General features: G+C 38.3%; 1 protein-coding gene across 3 annotated transcripts in view; it reads left to right on the forward strand.

Annotated features, from left to right (window-relative positions):
• Positions 1 to 16,852, forward strand: part of VPS26A (VPS26, retromer complex component A) — a 31,804-nt gene extending 14,952 nt beyond the window's left edge. For 2 of the 3 annotated variants that reach the window (XM_045083443.1, XM_013044319.2), the window contains exons 3-9: positions 2,098 to 2,173; positions 3,320 to 3,476; positions 4,059 to 4,223; positions 7,068 to 7,174; positions 9,676 to 9,744; positions 13,057 to 13,199; positions 15,055 to 16,852. In XM_045083443.1, the coding sequence (XP_044939378.1) occupies positions 2,098 to 2,173; positions 3,320 to 3,476; positions 4,059 to 4,223; positions 7,068 to 7,174; positions 9,676 to 9,744; positions 13,057 to 13,199; positions 15,055 to 15,168 (831 nt within the window). In that variant the 3' untranslated portion in view covers positions 15,169 to 16,852. The remainder of the gene's footprint in view (positions 1 to 2,097; positions 2,174 to 3,319; positions 3,477 to 4,058; positions 4,224 to 7,067; positions 7,175 to 9,675; positions 9,745 to 13,056; positions 13,200 to 15,054) is intronic. The other variant, XM_045083444.1, reaches the window with a different exon arrangement.
• Positions 16,853 to 27,826: the final 10,974 nt, after the last annotated feature.

Consider the following 27,826-nt stretch of genomic DNA (forward strand, 5'->3'; position numbering starts at 1 on the left):
TTATATGTAATATATATAAATATAATAAAATTATATTTTGTCATATGTGACAAAATACAAACATGGTAAATCTGTGTACAGGTTATGTGGGATTTCCTTGTACTATTCTTGGCACTGTTTTATGTTTGAAATTATAATAGAAGTTATGGAAGTGTAACAGTTAGTATTAATGTTCTTTAACTCAGTTCACAATCTTAGTTTCATTTATATTTCTATGCTCCATTGCAGAACAGCTTTTAAATAAAAATGCTTGATTATGCATACCAACTCTGGGATCTTTCGGATTCCATAATATCTTGCATTAGGCTTAAAAGCAACTGTGTTTTGACATCAGTGGGAGACTAAGGACAATTTCAGAGTTTAGGCAATTTGGTAGAAAAATGGAATGACTCTAATTTCTGCCTTAGTAGTATGGTGTCGGAGTGTTTTTTGAAGAACTGTAAACTTAAAAATATCAGACACAGCCATGTTTCAGTGAAAGCATTCCCCAGATCTGTTGCCAGCTAGACAGTTAATAAAAGTACTTATGTGCTTTATTAGTGTAAATTAGGGAATAGTTCTAATTACTGCCTGGCTTGTGAAATAGTTGCGAGTTAGGCTTGTATTATTTGAGGTTCAAACCGAAAATTCAACTTGTTAGTGTGTGAAGCCTCTAACTATACTTTCTTCTTTAAAATAAGTATTTTTCTGAGTTTGAAAGTATTAGTTGCCTGTGTAAAAAAACAAAACAAAAAACCTTGGATACTACAAAGAAAACAAAATTTCTCATACATCCCAGAAGTAACTGCTTTAATAGTATTTCTTTTGTGTAATCAAAAAATACATAATTGGCATTATTCTCGTGTACAGTTTGACCATGCTTCCTTCATGTAACATATCATGCACATTTTCCCACATCATTAAAAATTCTTTGATCTTATTGTTTTTAAACTTCAATAATTTTCCATCATATGATGTACCACAATTTATTTAACTATTTACTTCTTTCTCTGAGATATTAATTTGGAAGGCAAGTAACTAACTCATTCTGGTTACAGATTTGGAAGATTTAGAAAATTGAGTATTTTATTTAATAGACTTACAAACAGAAGTAACTGGATTTCTGTTTTTATTGGCCCTTGATTACTGTTTTCTTTTGAGAAGCATTATTTAAAAAAGCTTTTAAGAGTCATGTTAACAATATTTTTTTTTTTAAAGATTTATTTATTTATTTGACACGGAGAGATTACAAGTAGGCAGAGAGGCAGGCAGAGAGAGAGAGGAGGAAGCAGGCTCCCTGCTGAGCAGAGAGCCCGATATGGGACTCGATCCCAGGACCCTGAGATCATGACCTGAGCCGAAGGCAGCAGCTTAACCCACTGAGCCACCCAGGCGCCCCAACAATATTTTTTATAGTAAAGAATAAATCTGGAAGTGTGCTTTTTTGTACGTTAGTTAATCTTTAAACATTTGGAAATTTTAAAAATACGTATGTACTTTATAAATATTTTGTCAAATTAAAAAGTTTATAAAATTAAGGCTTCCATTTGGCAGATGTGAATTTAGGATTTCAGAGTTGTATATTTCACTTCAAAAATATGTAAGATAAATCATACAATTTCAACCTTTAGACGTTCTATTTTTAGAGTGAGTAGCAGATTCAGGGGAATAAGTGTTGCTTTTAAGGTTAGGAATTATAATAATATATTTTTGGTTACAAAGAGCTGAAAGTGATCTTTAGGTAAATTCTTGAAATTAGTGATTACCTTACATTAAAATGTTATTGTGTAGAATTGTTTAACTATTTGACCAGAAAACACATCTGAGTGGTTGCAGATTTTTCCTTTTTTTGATTTGAGTCTTTATAGCTCTCCAACTTATAAAGGATTCCTTCCTAACAAAGCAGGTGCTTTTAAGCGTATGTTTAAGTGATTGTATATGAGTAAGTTATACCTTCTCTGGTTCTGTAAAGTCATAACGATCTTGGTATGTGGTGGTGTCTCAAACTTCAGAAGTGAATCCTTGAAATACTTATATATTGCATTCATCTGGAAGGAATCTGTTAGTAGGCCCACTCAAAAGATTGTTAACATCTTTTACAATTTCATGTTTTGGCAGGTAAACCTAGCCTTTAAGCAACCTGGAAAGAGGCTAGAGCACCAAGGAATTAGAATTGAATTTGTAGGTCAAATTGGTGAGTTTTAAAATAGTATTACTTTTTTTTTTTTTTAATGATAACTGAGTTTGAAGTTGGATTTGAGTTGGATTTAAGCACTTAAATTTTGAATTAGAGATTAGTTTCATGGAAGGAAGGAATTGATTTTGGATAGTAAAAGAGGATTTATTTTATAAACATTAAATCATATTTCTTTGAATTGTATTAAATAATATTTGACTCATAGTGCCTTTATTTGTTATTAAACTTAATTACTAAAAATGAAAGGAGTTATGTAAGTTACCAGCCTTGAAAAATAATTCAAGTAAATTAGTTGACTCACTGAAATTTCCATCTGCCTACATTTTTCACCAGCTTTACAAGTACCAGTGTCACCTTCATCCTTCACTTTCTAATTACTCATGCCATTTGTCTTCCTAACCTAATGTGAGCCTGTAGCCAGACTCACCTGTGAGAAAATTGGATGTGAAAAGGAAAGGTATAATAATTTTTCTTGACTTAGATCACATTGTGTAGATTTCCACATATGTATTTCAGAGGCATTCTTGGTTTAGTAGAAGTTAAACTGTATAAATCTTTTGGTACTGCAGGTTGAGAAAGAGAAAAGAAAATGGGTCTTTCTAATATAGTATACATAGTTTTAAATCTAGCTTTCTAAGATGTACTACACATTTTTAAAGTATCAAAATTATAATTGGATTTGTTTATATATCTATTCCAGATCAGATTATATTTGAGGGGCAAGTTATAGTAATTCACTGATAGTTGATAAGTCTTTTGTATATTACAGTGTATCAAGATAATATATTTGCCTAACTAAAGCAAAACAACGAATGCTTTTTGCCTTGAACGGAGGAAGTTCAAATAATTGCTGGAAATGTGTCTGTTAAAGCAGCTTCATTTTGGGCAAGCCCTAACTACATTAAAGGAATGAATACATCTTTTATAATAGAAATTTTCATTGTGCTGTGTGGCTCGAATTTTTTTATGCCTAGGTGGACCATAATGAGGATGATGGAATTTATGTTATAGCTCTAGTAGATTAGGGACAAGTCCAACTAATTCTTTTGGTAAAAATTACTTGCTTTGGAGGTAGAAGTTTGGGTTTTAATGAAATAGATACTAAGTATAATTGGTCTTTTTTTTTTGCTTAAAATTTTGTAGAACTTTTCAATGACAAGAGTAATACTCATGAATTTGTAAACCTAGTGAAAGAACTAGCCTTGCCTGGAGAATTGACTCAGAGCAGAAGTTATGATTTTGAATTTATGCAAGTTGAAAAGCCATATGAATCTTACATCGGTGCCAATGTTCGCTTGAGGTATGAATGTATATTAACAACCGTAGATGGTGTCAAAACCAGAAAGTAATGGCTACTATCAAATGTCTTACTAGAACTTTAATTATAATTCTGGACTGATAGACTTCAGATTTTTAAGAATTCTGCCACATATTTTGTCTACCTAATGCCCACCTGAGGTAATAAGAGCCTTCTCTCGTAGATTTAAACACCGCCATCATGAGAAGTTTTAATTATATACTTCCTTTGTATGAATCTTCCCCTAGGTACTTCCTTTGTCTTGTAAACAGAATTACCTCAAAATCTATTAGTTTCCCAGCAGATCTCATTTGGTATATGGTAGGAAGTAATAGATTTCCTCAGGTAGGCATGACCGTAGCACTTGAGATGCAGCTTAAAAAGCACATACATTCTTCTTAAAATTGCACTTTGTATTTTTTTTTTTTTGAGGGTGGAAGCATTTAAAGATCAGAATTCTTTTGTGAAGTAAGTTGATCCCAAAGGATCAGCAAGGAGAAAGCTGAGTTACAGTTAATGTCTGTTTGTTTAAAATACTAAAATTTATCATAGGAGATTTAACTTACCTCTTGGTTGACTTTGTAGGTATTTTCTTAAAGTGACAATAGTAAGAAGACTGACAGACTTGATAAAAGAATATGATCTTATTGTTCACCAGCTTGCCACATATCCTGATGTTAACAACTCAATTAAGATGGAAGTAGGCATTGAAGATTGTCTACACATAGAATTTGAATATAATAAATCAAAGTAAGTATCTTTAACAACAGAAAACTTAAGAAATAAGCTTTTCAGGGCTTTGTAAATTGGTCAAAGTAAAGATAGAATTGACATTAATTTGATGTTAACAGCCTAAAAATCTTGGAGTGGAGAGTCTATCTTCTTGACTCAGTGCAGGTGTCTTTCATATTCAATTCCTAATAAGTCTCTGATTGGTCATTTTTTGTAGAGGATCTTACTGTCTCAGAACTAATCCCTTCTCTCTGTAAAAATTTTCCTTACTGCGTTGGTATAACTTTATCCTAGTCATCTCTTTAAACAAAATACTTTTTTCTGCCTGCATAAGTAGTACCTTTTCATTATTGAAAATTTTGGCAAGGGGCACCTGGGTGGCTCAGTGGGTTAAAGCCTCTGCCTTCGGCTCAGGTCATGAACTCAGGGTCCTGGGATCAAGCCCCGCATCGGGCTCTCTGCTCATCGGGGAGCCTGCTTCCCCTCCTCTCTCTGCCTGCCTCTCTGCCTGCTTGTGATCTCTCTCCCTCTGTCAAATTAATACATAAAATCTTAAAAAAAAAATTTGGAGGGGGGCAATGTAGTGGCACCTGGGTGACTCAGTGGGTTAAGTGTCCACTTCTGGCTCAGGTCATGATCCCAGCATCCTGGGATGGAGCCTTGTGTTCAACTCCCCTCAGTGGGGAGCCTGCTTCTCCCTCTCTTCTCGTGTTCTCTCTCGCTATCTCTGTCTCTCTCTCTCTGAAATAAAAAAAATGAAATCTTAAAAAGAAAGAAAAAAAGTTTTGGCATTGTGAAAGATCCCATTTTTAACTTTATTATTTTTATAAATTTTACCACTTAATCACAATTAAGATCTCTTGCATATCTTTTCATAGAGAGGGAAAGGTATGTATTATGTTTTAGTATATGTGCTGCCGAAACGAGCACGAAAAGGTATGTATTATGTTTATATGTGTTGTGTTTTTACAGAAATGGGCTCCTGTTTTGTTTATTGTTTAATGCCTTTTTAAAACTTTATTATGGAAAAATTCAAGCATAGACCAGTATGAGCAGTACAGTGAATCCTCAGGTACCAGGTGCCCAGCTCCCACTCAGTACACTGTCAGATCTGTTTTATCTGGATCCAGGCCTCACACTCCCAATAGATTATATTGAAGCCAACTCCAGACACAGAATTTCATCCATAAAAATTGTATATCATTTTAAACATAATATTGTTATATCTAAAAATATTAATAATTTCTTAATATCTGTATATATCTAGTCAGTGTTCATGTTTTACTGATTGTCTCATAAAATGTCATTTTTCCCCCCCACATGCTTTATTCACATCAGTATCCAGACAAGATTTGTTCAAATCCAGGGCATCCAGACACATGGTATTTGGTTGTTTGACACTTAAATTTCTTTCAATTTAATTTATAAGTTCCCCTTCTATTTTTTTTTTCCACTAAAGTTTATTTGTTGAAGAAATGGATGTATATTCTTTCATCACCTTCCTGTGTACATTTCTATTACATGACTTTTTTAGTTGTCACTCACCAGTTTATATCACTAAAAATGTGATATAAGCATGCCTTCAGAGTCTTAAATTATATTGTGAATAAAATTATCAAATTGTTTAGGACCTAAAACTTGTCACTGGAGGCCTCCCTTCAAGCCAGCATAATTACACTGATCAACTCCTGGGATGATATTTTGAGATTCAAACCTGGGAGAAAGTTAAAAAGCCCTCTGGGGATTGTAGTAATTTCCAGGTTTATTTATTTTTAAAAATTTTATTTATTTATTTGACAGAGATCACAAGTAGGCAGAGAGGCAAGCAGAGAGATGGGGGGAAGCAGGCTCCTCGCTGAGCAGAGAGCTAGATGTGGGGCTTGATCCCAGGACCCTGGGATCGTGACCTGAGCTGAAGGCAGAGGCTTAACCCACTGAGCCACCCAGGTGCCCCAATTTCCAGGTTTATTAGCATGTCATTTCAGAGTACATGGGAAAGGACTTTGATGACTAGCTGTCATAGCAACAGACTCAGCCTGTGGTGTCTCTCTCTATGGGCAAGTGCTTTATTAGCTGCACTCTTCTAGCACTTAGAGTAAGAAGGTCACTAAATTCTTGTGTAGAGTTTTAATGTTCAGAAACATCTTTATAATCCAAATAAATATTGCAAGCATAAAAATCTTAATTTTCTGTGCTTAAGTTCTTTGGAAACTAACCTCTAAGTAAAGGACTTGTAGTTAACAAGGCGAATTCTTCTCTTTGAGGTATGTTGATGGGCAAGTAAAAGTTTGATTCCTGTTTTTATAGTAAAATGGTGAATATTTTTTGGAAAAAAAAAGTTAAATGATATGGTTAGTCAAAATGGTATTTAAAAAAAAAAGACTTTATATATTTGAGAGAGAGAGCATAAGTGTGGGGGGACAGAGGGAGAGGGACAAGCAGACTCCCCACTGAATGGGGAAATGGACGCAGAGCTTGATCCCAGGACCCTGAGATCATAACCTGGGCTGAAGGCAGATGCCAAACCACCTGAGCCACCCCAGAATGGTATTCTTAAATAGTTCATGTTACAAAGATTCTACTAAAGCCTTTTGGGACATATTTTACTTTTTTTTTTTTTTAAGGTTTTTTTTAACTTATTTTAGAGATAGAGTGGGAGGGACAGAGGGAGAGGGAGAGAAAATACAAAGCAGACTCCACACTGAGCCTAGAGCTTGACATGGGCTCAGTCTCCCGACCCTGAGATTGCAGTGTGAGTCGAAACCAAGAGTCTGATGCTTACCCGACTACACCACTCAGGCGCTCCTTTTGATTGTTTTTTAAACTGATATTTGGTAAATGAGGTATGTTCTTTCCCCAAAGGTATCATCTAAAGGATGTGATTGTTGGAAAAATTTACTTTTTATTAGTAAGAATAAAAATCCAACATATGGAGTTGCAACTGATCAAAAAAGAGATCACAGGAATTGGTAAGTCAAAAAGAGTATTTGAATTAAAATTCCTGTCTTAACATTTTTTAAATCTTAAAATATTGTTTAGATATACAATAAATATACATATTGGATACTAACTTTGAGACTTAATATTACTTAATATGTATGCTTTTTTAAAAATTAATTTTTGAGTAGGTTATAAATTCACATGGTTCAAAAAGTTTAAAAGATTATATAGTAAAAAGTATCCTATTTGTGTACTCCAGCTATTCATAGGTCATGTTTATAAGTTTTAAAATATTTCTTGATACTTATACAGTAACTATCCCTATATTATACCCTTCCCCCTGCTTTTAAGTTAAATGTTTATGTACGATACATATTTTGCTTTTTTGCTTACTATATCTTAGAGATCTTGCCATATCAATGTGTGGAGTACTTCCTCATCGTTTTTATAGTACTCCTTTCCATGGGTATACTAGAATTTAACCAGTCTGCTACAGGTTGTTTCCAGTCACTTGTTACTCCAAACAGCACTTCACTTAATAATGTCATTTTGCATGTGTGCAGGTGTGTGTGTGAGATAAAAATCTTAAAAGTAGAATTGTTCTTTCAAGGAGTATATTCATTTGTAGTTTTGGTACATATCAGTTTGTCCTCTTTAGGGGTTGTACCAATTTGTATTATTACCAGCAAGAAATGTAGAAGAAGCCTCTTTTTCCTTTATTCTTTTTTTTTTTCTATGATTTTATTTATTTGAGAGAGAGAGAGCATGAGCAGGGGGAAGGGCAGAGGGAGAGGGAGAAGCAGATTCCCCACTGAGCAGGGAGCCTGACGAGGACCCTGGCTGGGGTCATGCATGACCTGGGCTGCAGGCAGATGCTTAACTGACTGAGCCACCCAGGTGCCCCTTTTCCTCCTATTCTTACCAATACAACATTAGAAAATTTTTAGCTGGTCTTATGGGTAGGGGAGGAAAGTTCCTCATTGTAGTTTTAATTTAGTTTTCTCCTTCTGAATGAGGGTAAGCATCTTTTCATGTGTATAAAAGCTATTTTTATTTCTTTTCTGTATATATTGCCTATATCCTCTGTTCCATCTCTATTAATTATTAGTCTTTTTTTCTGATATGTAGAAACTCTGTATATATTAGGGAAATCAATTCCCTTTTTTGTATTAAAGCAGCAAAAGAGGCATCTGGGTGACGTTTATTAAGGATCTGCCTTCGGCTCGGGTCATGATCCCAGGGTCCTAGGATTGAGCCCTACATCCGGCTCCCTGCTCAGCAGGGAGCCTGCTTCTCCCGCTTCCTCTGCTGCTCTCCCAGCTTGTGCTCTCTTACTCACTCTCTTTGTCAAATAAATAAAAAAAACTTTATAAATAAATACATAAACTTAAGTAAATGCAGCAAAAATTTCCCCAGTTTGTCTTGCTTAAGATGGTTTTTGCCATGTAGAAGTTCTTTTTGTTTGTGTTGTCAGATTTACCAGTTTTTACTTCTATGACTCTTGGTTTTATGCCACAGGTTTTATGCCTCCGTGTGCCTTTTTCACACAGAGGTTCTAAAAGTAATTTTCTGCGCTTTGATTCTCCTAAAATAATGTAGTTTGGGGAATTTGTTTAAATTCTTAATTTCTTTGGAATTTGTCTTGATATAGATTCAACTTTGGTTTTTTCCAGATGGCTAACCAGTTGCCCCAGAATTATTTGTAACTGCTTTTTAATTTTAATTAGTGTATAGGTTGAATTTGTCTCATTTGTTGGATTTTTGCTGAAAATAATTTTAGGCCACGCTTTTTAAGAATTTACAATTGGAATCATAATTAGAAACATCTGTGATTTCTTAATTTCTATTTTCACCTAATAAAAGTTGAGGTGAGTTAAAGATACTAAAATCAAATGTCAGGTTTCTTTTTGTTGTTTAAAAAGAAATTAGTTAAATACTTTTTCTGGTTAAAAATTGTGCTGATTCTAGAAAAGTTTAAATAAAAAATAATCTGTACTCATCATTCAAAACAGTTTAATTGTCTTTGCATATTATATATTTTACAACATTGGAATCATTAATGTATGTTTTAGTATACTTTTTTCATTTTTACAGACTTTTTACATATGTCTGGATCAGATAATCTCTTAGAAGATGAACACCTAAATTTAAAAGAATTATGTCAATCAGGTTCTCAATTTGATGTTTTCTCCAAGTTAGAGTTAACTGACTGAAAGAAGACAGTTTGGGTATTGCAGAGAAAACTAGCATGACAATCGTTATTTCTTATGTATATTGCTAGTTTTGATAGAAGAAACTCTGTGGAGAAGATTCTGAACCATGTATATTTGGTAAGAAGAGAGTGAAACATTCAGTCGAGTGATAAGTATAGATCAAGAAATAGAAAAGAATAAGTTTCACAAAATAGGAAGATAAATTAGTACTAAAATAAGTAATTGGAAAATATAAGGTTGGCAATTGTATTCTGGAAATATTGAACTTCATGTCACTTACATTATTTTTTTTAATGTCATTTACATTTTTGTGCTAGGACCCAGTACCACCACAGAAACAGAAACAATTGCTAAATATGAAATAATGGATGGCGCACCAGTAAAAGGTAACAGACTTCCCATTTACTTCTTTTGTGTGATAGGTGATACAGATAGCAGTGTTCATGGCAGTTTCGTTTGGAAGTATTTATGCAGTGTAAAAATATTTGTGAATTCTTTTTTTTTTCTTTAAGATTTTATTTATTTGTCAGAGAGAGTGAGCGAGCACAGGCAGACAGAATGGCAGGCAGAGGCAGAGGGAGAAGCAGGCTGCCTGCCGAAAAAGGAACCTGATGTGGGACCTCGATCCCAGTACGCTGGGATCATGACCTGAGAAGTCAGCTGCTTAAGCAACTAAGCCACCCAGGCGTCCCAGTATTTGTGAATTCTTAAATGATTTTTATAATGATGTTTTAAAAATCATCTTTGTATATATACTAAAAGACTGTAATAGTACTTTCAAGTCTGAAATAAGGTTTAATTTTTTTACTTAGTTTAAATTTTAGTATTTAGAGACTCCTGGTGGCTCAGTTAGTTGATCCTCTTTCTCTTGATCTCAGCTCAGGTCTTGATCTCAGGGTTGTGAGTTCAAGGCCGACACTAGGCTGGGCACTGGTCTCTACACCAGGCATGGAGCCTATTAAAAAAAAAAAAAGAAAGAAAGAAAATGTAAATTTAGTATTTAGAAGAGACATTCATATATTATCTTTTCTCTAGTTCTGAATTTATAATACTTTGTCTTCTGTTACAATAGTTTATCTTGGTAAGTCTTTTTTTATTAATGCTGAATACAAGGTGCTGTAGAGCTGAGCATTCATTTCTGTGGGGTTCTGTAGTCCTTATAGCCCCCAAGAAAACAAGCATTTCCATTATTATCTTTAGTATCCAAGATAATAAAGCCAGTATTTATAATTTTACTTTTTTTAAGATTCTAAATTTTTTTTTTTTAGTAATCACTATACACAACATGGGGCTCGAATTTATAGCCATGAGATCAATAGTCACATGCTCAGGGTGCCTGGGTGCCTCAGTGGGTCAAGCATCTGCCTCAGGCTCTGGTCATGATCCCAGGGTTCTGCTCAGTGGAGAGCCTGCTTCTCCCTCTCCCTCTGCCTGTTGCTCTCCCTGCTTGTGCTCTCTTTCTCTGTCCAATGAATGAATGAATAAAATCTTAAAAAAAAAAAATAAAGTCACATGCTCTACTGACTGAGCCAGGCAGGTTCCCCAGTATTTATCATTTTACATTTGTATCTTTGGCTTTTTCTCACTCTATTAGTAGTTCTTTTAAAAAGTAGCTATTGGGGTGCCTGGGTGGCTCAGTGGGTTAAAGCCTTTGCCTTCAGTTCGGGTCGTGATCCCAGGGTCCTGGGACCGAGCCCTACATCAGGCTCTCTGCTCAGTGGCGAGCCTGCTTCCCCCCTCTCACTCCGCCTGCCTCTCTGCCTACTTGTGATTTCTCTCTGTCAAATAAATAAATAAAATCTTTAAAAAATGAAAATTTTTTTAAAAAGTAGCTATCATTTATTGAGTGTCAACTGTAGGTAAGGCATTGTACTCTGAGGTGCTCTGATATTTCCTTTAACTTAGGTGATGGTATCTCTTACTCTACAGATTAAACTGAGTTACAGAGAGGTTAAAAAACTTGTTAAAGTGTAGGGGAGGCAGACCTTTACCTCTCCCCATCTTAGTATTTCAGCTGGGACTCTCAGAAGGACAGATTAATAAAGGAAAAAAAGTTTATCAATGCATGCAGTGCACATCATGCACGAAAAACCTCAACAAAAAATAACCAAAACAGTGGCTTAGAATTTCAGCATACATAGCATCTTCAAAAGAACAATAAATTTTGAGATCTAACTGGACAAGGGAAGGTAGTTGCAGGCTTCCAGGGGTGTGGCGAGCTGTGCGAAGGTAAATAAATCTGAGGGAGGAAACAAGTGGAGTAAGGTTTATTTGCTGATTCCTAATCAGCCTTCTCTGGGCTAATTAGAATATGTCTTCGTTAAAAGAATTTATAGCCTGCCTTTAGGCAGAAAATAGGGAGCCTTTTCTGCTCTTTGCTACTTTTTAATTGCCTTCAGCTCAAAATAATTTTTATGTCAAAGAGGCAGATTTTGTGGTGACATAATCTGGTTTCTTTTAATAGCTACTCATTGCAGAGTTGGTGTTTGAGCCCAGGGCTTTCTAACTTTAAGACCCGCGTTGAGTGCGTGCATGCGTGCGTGCGTGTGTGTGTGTGTGTGTATGTGTATGTATATTCCTGTTAAGCAAGATTACTTTGTAAAATTTTGGCAACCACTTAGTTTTTTGTTTTGTTTTAAGATTTATTTATTTGACAGAGATCACAGTTTGATGTGAGGTAATGGGTCATGTATCTTTCAGGAAATTGATGTGCACAAGAAAATTATTACATATAAAAGATTCAAAACAATATGCAAATAGCTACCCTTAGGAAAGAAGCCACGAGAATCTGAATAGTCTTTTTGGTAACGAAGGAATAATCTTCATTTAGAACATGTTTGTTCCTTTGGGTGAATTAGTTAAGTATTGAAAAACTTACTCGCATGATTAGAAATTATGGTGAACTTCATGAAGAGTAACCAAACTACTAGAACAGCACTTACCTGCTGGCACTATTCTGAGCATTTTACATATATTAACTCATGCAGTCTTTACAGAGCTCTACAAGAGGGATATTACTGCTCTTCTCCATTTCATAGATAAAGAACTTGAAACAGAATGGTTAAGTGACTTGGCCAGGGTCACACAGCAAGTAAGTTACAGAGTTGGCATCTGAATCCAGGCATTCTGACTCTAGAGCAGTGGTTCTCATCTAGGGGCAGTTTTGCTCCCCCTACCGCCCCCTGAACATTTGATGTTGCCTGGAGTTATTTTTGGTTGCTGCACTTGGGGAATGCTGCTGATATCTAGTGAATAGAGGCCAAGGAAGCTGCAGTTAATAGGACGTTACCCACAATGAAGAATTATTGGACCCCAAATGGCAGTAGTGCCACCGCTGCGAGTCCCTGGTCTAAAGATTTTGTTACGTTGAGATGCCTGTGCAACTCATTTGGTTAAATGCCTGCCTTCATCTCAGCTCATGATCCCAGGGTCCCAAGATTGAGCCCCACGTTGGTCTCCCTGCTCAGCAAGGAACCCACTTCTGCCTCTACCTGCTGTTCCCCTTGCTTGTGCTCTCTCTCTAATTTTCTGACAAAATCTTTTAAAAAATTAAAAAAAAAAACACAAAAAAGCTTTTGTTAAGCTGCCATCTCATGAAAAAATGAAGTGTTAGTGTCTTCTCTATAATGCTTAGTTTAGGTGTTATGTGACCATATTTAATCATCTTTAAAATTAAATGCAAATTGCTTTTCTTTCAGGTGAATCAATCCCAATAAGACTATTTTTAGCAGGATATGATCCAACCCCTACAATGCGAGATGTGAACAAAAAATTTTCAGTAAGGTACTTTTTGAATCTAGTCCTTGTTGATGAGGAAGACAGAAGGTACTTCAAGCAGCAGGTATGGTGCCATGTAGGCTGATGTTTTGTTCTGTGGCAGTTCTGAAAACACCTGGAAAGCTCTCACCTTTCTCAGCTTTACAGTACTGAGCAAGTGGGAGGTTCTGTGATAAGGAAGTAGGTGTGACTGGAATAGTGTTGTGATAGATCTCTTCCTGTCATTCTACAGGATTCCAGAATGGGCTGTAATTTGGCAGAGCTTTTATTTTTCTTTTGACAGTTTTGTTTTTTTATAAAAACAATACCTACTGTTTGTTAAAAAAATGAGGCAGTAAAGAACAAGACAACAAAAATTCCACCACCATTGTGATTAGTTTCCATACAAACTTGAATGTGTGTATTTAGATCATATGTGTGTTGTTTTTTAATTTGCTTCTTGAAATCTGTAGATTTCAGTTATCACTTTAAATTATTTCATTAACTTATAGATTCTGGCTTTCCATGCTGTTACCAAATCTAATATTTTTTATATGAAATATTTATCATAGAACTACCTCTCTTTTTTTTCAGTGAAGATTGTGAGTGGAGTGCTCTTTTATGAATCAGATTAATAAATATTTGAATTTCAGTTGAGTACTCAAAACTAAATGAGAAGTTGCTCTGCACTGAGTATTGTGAAGAATATAAAAACTACCTTTTATAAACATACTTTGTGCTCAAGGTCCTCACATTGCATATGTATGGAAAGAGAAAAATTATAAAAGCTAATTAACAGAAAAATTACAGTTTGACAGTAATTTAGAAGAGAGAAAACCTTTTATGCTGATACTGCCATAATGTTATAAAATTAAACATAGGTAATTGTAACTCAGGATAGAATAGGGGAGCCTGCATGCCTGTCAGTTAAGTGTCTGACTCTTGATTTCAGCTCAGGTTATGATGGTCATGATCTTAGGGTCGTGAGATCGAGTCCCTCATTGGGCTCTGTTCTGGTGTAGAGCCTGCTTGGGATTTTCTCTTTCTTCTTCGGCCCTCCACCCCGTAAAAAAAGATAGATTATGTAAACTTTACAGTTTCCAAACCAGTTACATATTGTAGCCCTATTGAATAAATACATTGCTTCCCACAGGCATTCATTTGGGTGTCATTTGAGGACCGATATAAACAGCCTGTCATGAGTTTATAAAGCAGATTTGGGGATTTTTTAATTTTAGGAATTTAAAAGAAATTTTAGGATGGATTGATTGGAGCGGGATTTGAATAGGCAGAGGAATAAGTATTTGAAGAATATATAGGAAAAATTGCAGGGCAAGTTTATTTGGAGTGCATTGGAGAAGAGTGTTAACTGTTTGGCTGGTGGGGGAACAGAGTGATGTGGGTAATTTGAATAAAGGTTATGAAGGATCTTGAATGCCTGGCTTGAGATTTATCCTAGAGGTGCCAAGAACTACTGAAGTGCGATCCAAGCAGTGTTTTAGACTACGCTGGTAGTGACTGGAAGGATGGGTTAGAAAGGGGCCTCAGGCACTGGAGGCAGAAGCATCTACCAGGAAGCTCTTTTGGAGTCTAAGGTTGAAGTGATAAAGGTTTGAACTTGGATAAGGGCAAAATAGCAAACCAAGGACAGATTTTAGGAATTCTTTAAAGCATTTAATAGCTAGAATTTTGTGCCAGATTGGATTGGTGGTGGTGGTGGTGTGCATTGCTGCTGATGAGAGGGGAGCGGCAGGGTTGGCAGAAGGGGTGGTCCGAGATGAGAATTGCAAGAAGGTAAGTCACGCAGCAAAGAGAACAGCTTTTTGGGGGAAGAGTTTAATTTTGTTTTAGTTAAAATTGAAGTGGCATTATTTCCATGGTGAAGATTTAAGGCGTGATATGAGAATATTAATTTGTTGATGTCTTGCATGTTTTACTAGGAGATCATTTTATGGAGAAAAGCTCCTGAAAAATTGAGGAAACAGAGAACAAACTTTCACCAGCGATTTGAATCACCAGAGTCACAGGCATCTGCTGAACAGCCCGAAATGTGAACTGAATAGGAGAAAAAAAGAAAAGCAAAAAACTCCTATGTCCATTGAGATGAAGTTCAGCTTGTTAAAGATGGCTGCAGCTTGTTGGGGGGGAAAGGCCAAAACTCCATTTATAATAGTCTTCCTTTATCTTACAGTGCTGCATTTATTTTATGATACAACTAAATGTTCTTCATGTATATACATTAAAAAAAAAGCGCTTTCTTTGAAACACTGGAACTTTCTTAAGCTGCCGTTTTTTTCTTTCCTTTTTTTTTTTTAACTGCATACTTTGACCTGATGATAAGCACCCAGATACGCATAAACATAAACATTAAAGATTTTCATGTGAGTAGGCTGGTATTTGTAATTTTGCTTTTCTTTGTAATGTTGATTATACTTTTCTCCTTTTTCATGCTAACAATTACCTCTATTCTCTACATGCAAAAAATTAAATAGTTTGTGTTCAAATAGAAATAGAAAAATTGACTGGGCCTTACATCCGGCAAAGATTTAAAACATGGCATCTCAATATTTTTGAGAAATACATTTATGTTTCTACATGTGTGTTTGAGAAATACATAGGGAGTGTTTCACTGTAGGTGCTTTCGATTCTACCATTCCGTGGCTTCCTGAATTGTATCTTCTTTGAAGTCTTCTGTGGTGTGAATGTTAAAATTTTTCCCTGAGATTATGTGGCATGTCACAGTGGCCTGCTTGCTTGCCTGATCCTCCCTCCCTCCCTGCCTCTTTTCTCTTCTGTTCTTTTTCTTTCATTCATTCTTTCCTTTCTCTCTTTCTTTTTTGCCATATTAAGTAACTATTTTGCTACTACTATCCAGCAGGTACACAGTATGTTTTCTGCAATGTAGAGTTGACTCTATGTTGGTGTTTTAGTTAAAACTATATAATTTTTCTATAACTACTTAAAATTTTTTTCTTAATTTAAGGCATCTTTTTACCACATACATACAAATATAATTTTCTTGCCTTCACAAATATTCTCTTCCCTTTCCAGGAGAAAATTTGAGGATGGGGAACTCAGGAGGCCCTGTGAAGCACGTAGTTATCTAGATCTGGACAATTTCATGTTTGTTAACCTGGAACTTTGGCTAGTTCAAACTGAAATGTAATTTCATCCACTCTGTTTAAATTTTGCTAACACTAAATTCAAGTCATTTGTTCAAAGTTCCAAAAGAAGGTTTCAGTCATCTGTTCGTATGCATGGGGTCTGATCTCAGATACACTAAATGTGGGGTGTAGGAACTAAAATGAAAGCTGCCGTGTGAAACTACTTTCACTAAGGGTTCACTGGTTTTTGTACCAATATTTTTTTATACACGTCAGCGCAAGTCTTGTCCGTTAACCTTACTTTATGAGTAAGCTAAGTAACCCAAGTTACATTTCTTTAAACCTGTTTACTACTATGGCACTTTGATAAAATGGTCAGTAACCAACTTCATTATCGGCAAAAGGTTCCATGTGCTGGAGCATCTATTTCAAATGTGGCTATCTGTGAATGGTAATGTTTTCCTTCATGTAAGTGCCTGTTCAGAGTTTCAAAATTTAAAAATGCCAAATATTTTCATGGTCACATGCATGTAGTAAATCTAGGAACTGTTCAAAGAAATTTTGGAAACCAGTTGTGTTTAACCAGCCTCAAATTGTGCAACCATGATGTATAATAAAGGATTTGAAATGATAACCAAGCTTGCTATTTGCATGATTAAAATAGCTCTATTCTCAATTCTCACTGTCAGATTTATCATTGAGGACAGGATTGCTCATAGTTTAGGAAGCTATTTTTGTAACAAATTTTTATAAGTGTTTCAATTTCAAATAGTTATACAATGCTTTTAATTAGGTGGCTTAAAACACTCATAAATAAGATGCTTATCAGTCTGGTCCAGACTTTGTTGCATAACCAATTTGAAGAATAAAGATTGGAAATTAATATTTGATGAATTGAGTAAAAAACTAGAAATAAAAAAAGAAATTTGTGTCTTTAATAAAAAGAGCAGGGGCTCCTGGCTGGCTTAGTTGGTAGAGTATATGACTTTTTTTTTTTTTTAATACTCATTTAAGAGAGTGAGCAAGCAGAGTAGGAGAAAAGTGGGGGGAGATAATCCTCCAGCAGACTCTGCTGAGTATGGAGCCCAACATGGGGCTTGATCCCAGGACCCTGAGATTATGACCTGAACTGAAATCAAGAGTAAGCCGTTCAACTGACTGAACCACCCAGGCACCCTGAACATTGCGACTCGATCTCAGGGTCGTGAGCTCAAGCCCTGGGTTGAAGAGATTACTTACATTAATTTTTTAAAATACCATTTCCATTGGTTCTCAACCCTGGTTGCATGTTCAAATCACTTTAGCTTTTTAAAATAACCATGTCAGGTCCTACCCAGACCAGTAAAATCAGAATTTCAGGGGCGAGGGTCACAGTGTTTTTAAAAAAAAACATCCAGGGTAGGGAACCTGGTTGTCTCAGTTGTTAAGCGGCTGCCTTTGCCCCAGGTCATGATTCCAGTGTCCTGGGATTGAGTCCCGCATCCCAGCCTGCTTCTCCCGTTCCCACTCCTGCTTGTGTTCCTTTTCTCTCTGTCAAAAGTCTTAAAAAAAAAAAAAAGAAAAAAAAGAAAAATCCAGGGTTGGGAACTACTGTCTAAACCATATAAATGGTTGTTTCCATCATTAGTAAAGAGTTGTGTGTGATTTTTTTTCTTGTAGTTTTGCACTTCTATATTTTTGAAGATTATTTATTTTAGAGAATGTGCAAGCAGGAGGAGGCGGTGAGGGAGAGAATCTCAAGGAGACTCCATGCTGAGTGGGGAGTTGGATGTGCGACTCACGTTATTGAGGTCATGACCTGAGCCAAATCAAGGGTCAGACACTTAACCAACTGAGCCACCCAGGTGGCCCCTGAACTTATTTTTTTAAAAAGATATATTATTGACAGAGAGAGAGATTACAAGTAGGCAGTGAGGCAGGCAGAGAGAAGGGAAAGCAGGCTCCCTGCTGAGCAGAGACCCTGATGGGGGTCCTGATCCCAAGACCCTGAGACCATGACCTGAGCCAAGGCAGAGCCTTAATTAACCCACTGAGCCACCCAGGCGCCCCAAGAGCTTTTATTTTTTTTTTAAGCAGAACTAAAAAAAATACAAGAGGGACACTCTTTAATCATTTTGAATTTCTGTTAGCAGGATCTGATAGCGAGAATCTAATGAAATAAAATGAGCAGTCATGGGGGGGTGCTATCTCTGTCCCTCGGTAACCCTCTCCCCCATGCTCTTCTCTAAAAGTGAATCTTATAGGCACCTGGGTGGCTGAGTTGGTTAAGCACCTGTCTTCAGTTGGGGTCATGATCGTGGGGTCCTGGGATCCAGTCCCATGTTGGGCTCCCTGCTCAGTGGGGAGTTTGCCTCTCCCTCTCCCTCAGCACCTACCTCCCTCTACCCCACTTGTGCTTTCTCTCTAAAATAAAATCTTAAACAAAACAAACCATGAACAATCAAATCAGTTTTTTTAAAAAACTAGAATTTTTGTGGGGTGCCTGGGTGGCTCAGTGGGTTAAAGCCTCTGTCTTCGGCTCAGGTCATGATCTCAGGGTCCTGGGATCGAGTCCCGCGTCGGGCTCTCTACTCAGCAGGGAGCCTGCTTCCTTCTCTCTCTCTCTCTGCCTGCCTCTCAGTGTACTTGTGATTTCTCTCTGTCAAATAAATAAATAAAATCTTAAAAAAAAAAGAATGATTGGTAAATTATCATCTACTTTCCCTACTCACACATTTCCTCTCTACCTTGCAGTACTGAATTCTAAAGACCAAAAAGCATTAATTTGTCATATTTGAGGTTTTTAAGTTACACATAAACATGGAGGTTAACATTTAGAAGATGTTAATTCTAAACAAAAAGCACCCTGTAAATCCAAAAAGCATCCTGTAAAGCCCACCCTGGGCTTTTAAAGAAACCACAGTGGCAAATTACAGAATTAAGAATCACGATTCCTTTTAAATGCAATCATCAGATTAAAAACTAGAACACTTAACCGATTCTACCTTAGGCGCTCTTAAATTTGAGAAACAGCTCCCAAAGGAGTTTTATTTTGAAATCATAGAAGGGGGGAAATACATAATTAGAAATAAGTGGTTGGCAGGCAGTGTTTGGAGTTGGTGAGGAGGAAAAACTTCTTCTACTTTTTTAGATCTTAGATTCTGTGTTTGGGGGTCTGCTGGTTAAACTGACAAAAGACAAGCAAGGGTAAAGACAGACTGAGTATGAGGGAGTCCACTTAAGGGATAGTTAGAATTTGGGGCCTTATCTTGATACGGGAAAGGGGGTGAAGGACATTTATACACTACTTCTTAATAGAGAAAGTTGGGGGTGAAAGGGTACTTAAGGGAAAACAAATGACTTAAGAAAGATAAATGGGCCCTTTGGAGAATTGATGGTAGATAGAACCTTCTGTGACGAAGTCTGTTTAGGTATGGGGCCAACTTCTCACTGTACCTGGTAATATCTTTCCTGGTTGCTCCCTGAGAGGGGGTTTATGACAATAAATTTTTGCTTTGAGGCAGAGGACTTCAGGAACTCAAATGCCTGCTCTTCAAAATTGTTATGTCACAGTGACATATTCTAGAGCCCTCATCAATGGGGATCAAGCAAATGGAATACTCAATTCTAAATACTTAGGTGAGTCAGAAGCGTCTTCTTTTCATGCCTTTTATATTCAACAGAATCTGTTGAACAGACCAAAAGGCACTCTCCAGGGGCTTATACTAGCTTGGATGGGAATATAACATATTTTAAGTTTCAAATCAAAGGCATAATGAGGAAATTGTGCACCCTTTAACATCATTTTTAAGACTTGGGGCCTTCTATGAGCATAATACTTACGTCACTCCAGGACAGGAGAAGGCTTAAACTCTGTGCTACAAAAGACCTCCAGTTATTCTAGACTCCTTGGAGAATGCCCGCTCTCCTCCCGCACTCCACCTAGCTTTTTGTAAGACTCTTCTGGCCAATCTTGCCAGACACCATTTCCATCTCCAAGTCAAAAAGCTAGATGTTCTCTGTTTTGCTGCCAAGGTGTGCTGTGCTCACCTCCAGGACTGCACTTATCACACTTACAAAAGACTTTTAATTTTATGAATTTTAAGCCTCTTGGCTCAGTCTTGTTTTAGTGTACTTTGTGCTTATGACATAATATACACTGAGTATCTGAATAAATGACTGAACCTTATTTTCCTAGTGATTATAAAATTAGGTGTCTTCCTTTAGAAAAAAGTCTGATGAGGGACAGAAACAAAAAATGTCCACCATTAGCCCAGAAGGCTGATCTATAGCCTGCACAGTTTCAATAAGGGTCAGATATGTACTGGTTGCTATATTTTTATTTTTTAAAGATTTTATTTATTTATTTCACAGAGATCACAAGTAGGCAGAGAGGCAGGCGGGGGTGGGGGGGAAGGAGGCTCCCCGTTGAGCAGAGAGCCCGGTTGCAGGGCTCGAGCCCAGGACTCTGTCATGACCTGAGCTGAAAGCAGAGGCTTTAACCCACTGAGCCACCCAGGTGCCCCTGGTTGCTACATTTTTAAAAGGTCTTGTGACAGGGGCAACTGGGTGGCTCAGCCAGTAAAGCAACCAACTCTGGATTTCGGCTTAGGTCATGATCTCAGGGTCCTGGGATTGAGCCCTGTGTTGGGACTCCCTGCGCAGCAGGAAGTCTGCTTCTCCCTCTGCCCCTCCTCCTGCTCACATTCTGTCTCTCTCTCTTTCTCTCTCTCAGATAAAAAAAAAAATTATATTCTTAAAATATATTATTTATTTATTTGACAGAGTGAGAGAGCACAAGCAGGGGGAGCAGTAGAAGCAGAGGGCCACCCAGGTGCTCCCAAAAATAAATCTTAAAAAAGTCTCATGACTGCCTCTACATCTCACTGAGTTAATATTGAGCTGAATCATAAGCAGCAGAGAAATATTATGAAAGTAGTTCTATGAGAACAAATTTGAAGAAAACACTTATGATCTAATACTCCCTGCACATTCTTTTCCCCTTGAACACTAAGCATATAACCGTCACTGGCTTCATACAGCAAAAGTGCAGCCCTTTTTGCCCAGGGGTCCTGTCCCTGTGCTACTTAAACTTACTAAGTTGCATGGTAAAATGGCTCAGGAATTACTTCTTGACTGTCGAGCTCAACGATCCCACAATTTTGGTGGCCTGTACAGGGATTATGGGATGACTCCAAGAGCCCTGGTGCAGCTTGGTAAGCCTTCTTTAGCCCTGGTCTTTGCTTTTTCATTTGTTCCTTTTCAGAGATGTCCTGCATAGTACAATCCTTTGGAACAGGTCTTACTGGAATGCTCAGGAGAGAACCTCTTGCCCATGGCAACGCCACAGGCAGGGACAAACTCCTGCCACCTGGCTGGACACCAGTACCTTGGCCATAATGGTGTTGGGCTCAGAAATCAGGCTCTTCCTGTTTTACCTGTTAATACTTGCATTCTTCTCAGGCATGGGACAGCCACACATGCCATTAGGATGGCCACCAATTTTAAGACACCTGTCTAAGGTTTCTTCCTAAACACCCCAGTGTGATCCCTTGATGAACATAACGCCTGAGACATGTCTGACTGTGCTTCCTGAAAGGGACCAGAGCTAGTGCCCAGTTGGTGCATTCACCCAATGGGGGACAACTCCCTTGGGACTGGGTCATGGATAAAACTCATGAGAAGGTTGCCTGGGTTAGATAGGGGTTCCACACTTTCATTGTTTCATGTCTCTCATCTGTCCTTGCCCATGGGCTGTTTGGCATTTTCAGTCCTGCTCTTAGAATGAAAGTACTTCTCGCTTAGATAGAACACATTTATAATATAAAATAGCTTCTCCTTCCTAACGATGGCCAGGACCTTTACCCCATCCATTAATAATAGATCTAGAGGCTTTCAAAGGGTATTATTATTGGTCTCCAAATACATTGGCTCCCCCAAAATGGAAAGAGGCAGCCCCAATCTCTGTGGTGTTTCAGCCCATTCACCAGTCCCTGTTGTAGTCTAGGATGCAATGGGGAAGGAAAGGGAGGTCGACATAATTTCTCACGTAGTACAAATGTTTCAAAGTGGTCGAGAACATGGAAGCCTCCCGCCACCCTGAACCCCAGGAACTTGTGGCAATATTCCTGTTGGGATGCCATTCAGAAGCTGAGAGGGAGTTTAGGTAGTTAATGTACTCTCTTTGTTTTATAGGAATGAACTATGAGATTGGCTTTCTCAATCCTGAAGGACTCTGTCTTGGGCTGTCTTCTAGTATATTGGAGTCAATTTGGATTTAAAGAAAAAGCACCCCATGCTGTTTGACTATAAAATAAATCCAACCCCCAAGAATCACAACTCTTTTGTAAACAGGGTGCTGTCAAGATCCTTGCATGCCTGCCTGTTTTTCCTAAGTGCTAGTCTCCTCTTTGCTGCTTCTTTTGTGTGTCAGGTCTGCAATGTGCTCTTGAGAGGACTGGATGAGTGTCTGACTCTTGAATGTGGGTTTTCTCCATCATTCGTTTCCCAGGTTAGTGGTTATGATAATTGGAACCAATGATCTGGTTGGTTCACCTTGGGACAGGGACTTTAAGGAATATTCCCCAGCAAGTGCCAAAACTCCCTTTGTTTTGGGGAGGTACCTTGTCTTCCCTGGTTCAACATGGACTGCCTATTTTCACGTTTTTAAAAAAAGATTTTATTTATTTATTTGAGCGAGAGAGAGAGAGAGAGAGAGAGAGAGAGCATGCACACACACACACACACACACACACACACACACACAGGTGGAGCAGCAGAGGGACAGGAAGCAGCAGGCTCCCCTTTGAGCAGGGAGCCCAAGGTGGGGCTGGATCCTAGGACCCTGGGATCATGGCCTGAGCCCAAGGCAGACGTTTAACGTCTGAACCACCCACGCGTCCCTCACTTTTCACTGGTGGAAAACAGAAAATGTCTGTCTGCTCATCTATCGAAGCTGAGGAACTTTAGGACCAAGAGTCCTCTTTCTCTGCCCTCTGGGCTTTTACCTGCCTCCAGTCTTGCCAGCAACATCTCACCTACTCTGCCTCCACTTCCCCCTCCTGTTCCCGTACCACCGTGTGCTGAGCACTTACAACACTGGCTCCTGAGGGTCCCCCAGGCTCCTGGCACCATTGCCTCCTGCTCCTCCTACCCTCACTATCAAGGAGTGAAGAGCACCCCACTTCTGCCTCCTTCAGATTTCCCCACAGGTGCCTCAGGTAAGAATTGACGTGGGGCACAAACTGATGGACTCCTAGTGGACTCTGAAACATATTCAGTATTTAAGCTAATTTAAATTCATTAGTCTAATTAAGGTAGAAATGTCTTAAGACTTCTTGGCATTAAAGGTAAAACTTGTATTCTACCAAGGTTTATTAAAGGTCAAATACGCTCTTGTTATTGCTGTTGCCAGTTGTCAGAAAAAATGACTTAATATAAGGGTTAATTGTGTTTATCATCAGAGTTTACCAGGGTAATTGTTTAAAAAAAAAAAACTGAGTGGGCTAAATAAGAAGGTTTATAGGTAAAACTTCTAAAGAGCTTTCAAAATCTTTGGTAACCTGAAATTTCGAAGTTTTGCTGAGTTAAATGATAAATTGAATTCATTGGATATCTAAGTCTCTTCCAGATAAGAGAAAATACTAAAGCATTGGTTACTGGACGTAGGTTTGTCTGCTTTTGGCTTCTTATTGCAGAGAAACGGAGGATACTTGGGTCTGTTAGCAAATGTGCTTCATGGTTTAGTAGTAAATGTACTATGGGAAAACCTGTTTTTAGAAATTATGAAATGTATTCATGAATTTCAGCTATACAAGAATCCTGTTGTAATAGACAATTCACAATTGGTTCCTACTTAATTTTTACTGGAGGTGAAGGCTTCTGAAAGTTAAAATTCTGCTAAATGTCATTAAGACTGATGGAAATAAGGAAATCAACTTTGCTTATAACAAGCTACATGAGATACATGAGAAAGTTATAAGGGATGGAAATACCTTTTGTTGAGGGAAGAAGAAAGTAATTTTGTCCTAAAATGAGATGGGTTGTTTGGAGAAAAAAGGCTTAGGACAAAGTATAGATAAAAAAGAAAATTGTAGAAGGTTTGCAAAGGGAAATCTTTGGAAAAAAATTTTACGTGTGGTCAGAATGAAGACTGAGGAATGCCTGGGTGGCTCAGTTGATTAAGTGCCTGGCCCTGGCTTGGATCATGATCCCACGGTACTGGGAGCCCCACGTTGGGCTCCCTGCTCAGCCAATTGGTTTGCTACTGACGGGACAGGAGACCAGGCATCAGATGGCTAGCACCTAATGGAATGCAGTGGTTCTGTGGGCCCAATCTGGGGCCATGGCATGCACCGGCCTGGACTGGAAGATGTACTGTTGGTTATGCCTGGATGCACAGCCATAGCACTAAGACTAGCATAAGTCCAGCTAATACCCCACATCTACAACAATGACGGACAGATGATCCTTACAACTTGAAACAAATTTACCCCAATGTCACCTCTGGACTCTACAGCAATTGGCTTCTGTGATAGTTACTTGTAGACACAGACAGTGATCAATTTCGATCCATGGATAGGGACATCTCTATGACCCCTGGAAGCTTGAAGAAGTTATAGAAGATAAGCCCTTGTCCTTCAACAACCTTAAAGATTTAAGTACTGAAAATTCATCAGGAGGGAAATGATGTGGGACAGAGACAGAAAAATGTTCACCTTTAATCCAGAAGCCACCTAGGCGCCCCTGTTGTTGTTGTTTTAAAGAAGGATTTTTTTTTTTTTTTAAAGATTTTATTTATTTATTTGACAGAGAGAAATCACAAGCAGGTGGAGAGGCAGGCAGAGAGAGAGAGGGAAGCAGGCTCCCTGCTGAGCAGAGAGCCCGATGTGGGACTCGATCCCAGGACCCTGAGATCATGACCTGAGCCGAAGGCAGCGGCTTAACCCACTGAGCCACCCAGGCGCCCCTTAAAGAAGGATTTTAAGCAGGGATCAGTTAATCAGATTTTTTAAAAAAAATTTTATTTTATTTGAGAGTATGTGTGTACATGCGCATGAGTCGGGGGAGAGGCAGAGGGAGAGAGAATCCCAAGCTCACACTGAACGTGGAGCCTGACTTGGGGATCCATCTCACTACCCTGAGATCAAGATCTGAGCCAAAATCAAGAGTCGGATGCTTAACTGACTGAACCATCCAGGCACCCCCAGATTTGTGTTTTCAAAAGATTATGGTGACTGTGGAGTATGGATGTCGGATTGAGAGCAGACAAGGATACCAGTTATGGTTATTGCATTCACCCACTCAAACAAAACACTTACTGAGGCTCTAAAATGTACTAGGTGCTGATAATTATCTCCCAAAGAGAATGACACCTCTCTATCCCATAGAAGCAAAAATTTTATGTTGAACATTCCTGTTTCAATTTATAGAACTCTATGAATGGCTGAAGAGGAAAACCTATATATACTATCATAAAATTCAGACCACATTTTCTACCTGCAAGTAGGTGCAAACAACGTTGCCAGTTAAAATTGTTCCAAGCCCCCCCCCCCCACCCCCGGGGCTCCTGGGTGGCTCAGTGGGTTAAAGCCTCTGCCTTTGGCTCGGGTCATGATCCCAGGGTCCTTGGATCGAGTCTATGCTCAGCAGGGAGTCTGTGTCCTTCTCTCGCTCTGTCTCTCTGCCGACTTGTGATCTCTGTCAAATAAATAAATAAAATCTTTTTAAAAAAGAGATTTTTTTTTCCTGTGAAACTATATTAGAGTACATTACTACATCCATAAGATTAACAACTGCTGATTCTGGCCCAATAATTATAAACGTTTGTCAGGCACATTAACAAAAGGAAGACCATCAGCCTCAGCCTCATTGCGTATTCAATATTTGGCTCATTCATTCTTCCAGTTTCCAAATCTGATGAGACATTCCTGTTTGATGGCATTTTCAGTCATTTTTAAATTGTCTAAGGATTTGTTAAGTCTCTCCATTTCATACACATGGTGTCCACAATTCAGACACACTAATCCACCATTTTCAGCTAGAAATTTTGCTATAGTTATAATTGGTTTTCCTCCCTGTTTTGTTTTGTTTTGGTGGGGTTGTTCCAGTCTATCCTAGACATTTACTAATTTATTGCTCAAAAATTTAAAAACTATTTGCCAAATACAGAAAGAAGCCTGACTTAATTCTGGCATTTAAATTATTTCAATATGCCTTTCCATAGTTAAGCCTCTGATTACATCCTTTCCTCTGACAGGAATTTCCTTAAAACGTCCCTATTTGTCTTGTTTGTTTGCTCTGAAGTCTGGCAGAAACTTCCTTAAGGATCTGAAATTGCTCCTTTCTTTGAACTCTCATTAGCCTAAGATTAACAAGTATTTGCATTATTTAACTTGTACAGTTCATATCACCAAAGCCAGATCTGAAACTTTTGGGGAACAAGGGGTTATCTATTTATATCCTGATGGTTGAAAATATATTCTCTGGGAGTGCCTGGCTGCTTCAGTTGTGGAGCAGTATGCAACTCTGACGTAGGCGTCCTGAGTTGTAGCCTCACCTTGTGGGGAGTGGGGTATAATACTTAAAACACACACACACACACACACACACACACACACACACACGGGGAATGGGGTAGAATACTTAAAACACACACACACACCCCCCACCTGTGAATGAAAGGCCCCCCCCCCACGGGGAAACACACACACACACACACACACACACACACACACACACACGGGGAATGGGGTAGAATACTTAAAACACACACACACCCCCCCCACCTGTGAAAGGCCCACTGCCTATTAGCAAATTGTTACCGGAATCCTATTTGACACACGACATCACAATATTACAAGACGTCACAAGATACTCTTTTAGGTATAATGACAGAAACGAGGAAACTATAACAGCGTATTCTGAATTAAGATATTGCAGCCTCCTATGATAGTATTCAACTTATGCAAATGAAAGTAAACTTCGGCGGGGATACAGAGGACTTATTTTTGCTATGCGGTTGTGACATCTCAGCTACCTGGATGATGTACACAAACTGATTACATTAAAGAACAAGTATTCACACAAGTGTCACACAGGGGGTTCACCTAAGAACCTGCAGAAAAAAATTCCTTTGCTACGTTCCCGAAGGCCAGATCAAGCTATGTTCTCTAACGCTACTCTATCAGAAAACGAAAGTTAATAATCCAATAAACTTGAGAAATGCTCTTTAGTGCCGGAGTCAGGAAGCCACGCTGGTGCTCACAACAGCGATACGTGACTAACCCTGAGCACTGCGCCCACCGCTCCCGGCGCTGCCCACGTGCTTCTGAGCTCGCGCGCACCTAAGGGTCTGGCTCGGGTCACGTGGCACAACTCGCAGGCCCCCTCCCCTCACCTGTGGCATCCCTGACGGTGCCTGATTAGCTTCTTTTCTTTAGAGAAAGCTGGCCCAATCAATAACGAAAAAGAGAAAAAGAACAAGAACTAGTATTTAATAGTTTTTATTTCTAAGTGTTTCCTTTTCTATATGAGCAATCTCAAGACACTACTTTTTTTTTTTTGTCAGGCGTTATTCTGGGCAGCACCCCTGCTCGGTCTGGGGCTTTCTGGACAGTAGGCGCTGGCG

The sequence above is a fragment of the Mustela putorius genome, unplaced genomic scaffold (assembly GCF_011764305.1).
Source record: "Mustela putorius furo isolate JIRA1106 unplaced genomic scaffold, ASM1176430v1.1 tig00000698_pilon_pilon_pilon, whole genome shotgun sequence".
NCBI lineage: Eukaryota > Metazoa > Chordata > Mammalia > Carnivora > Mustelidae > Mustela > Mustela putorius.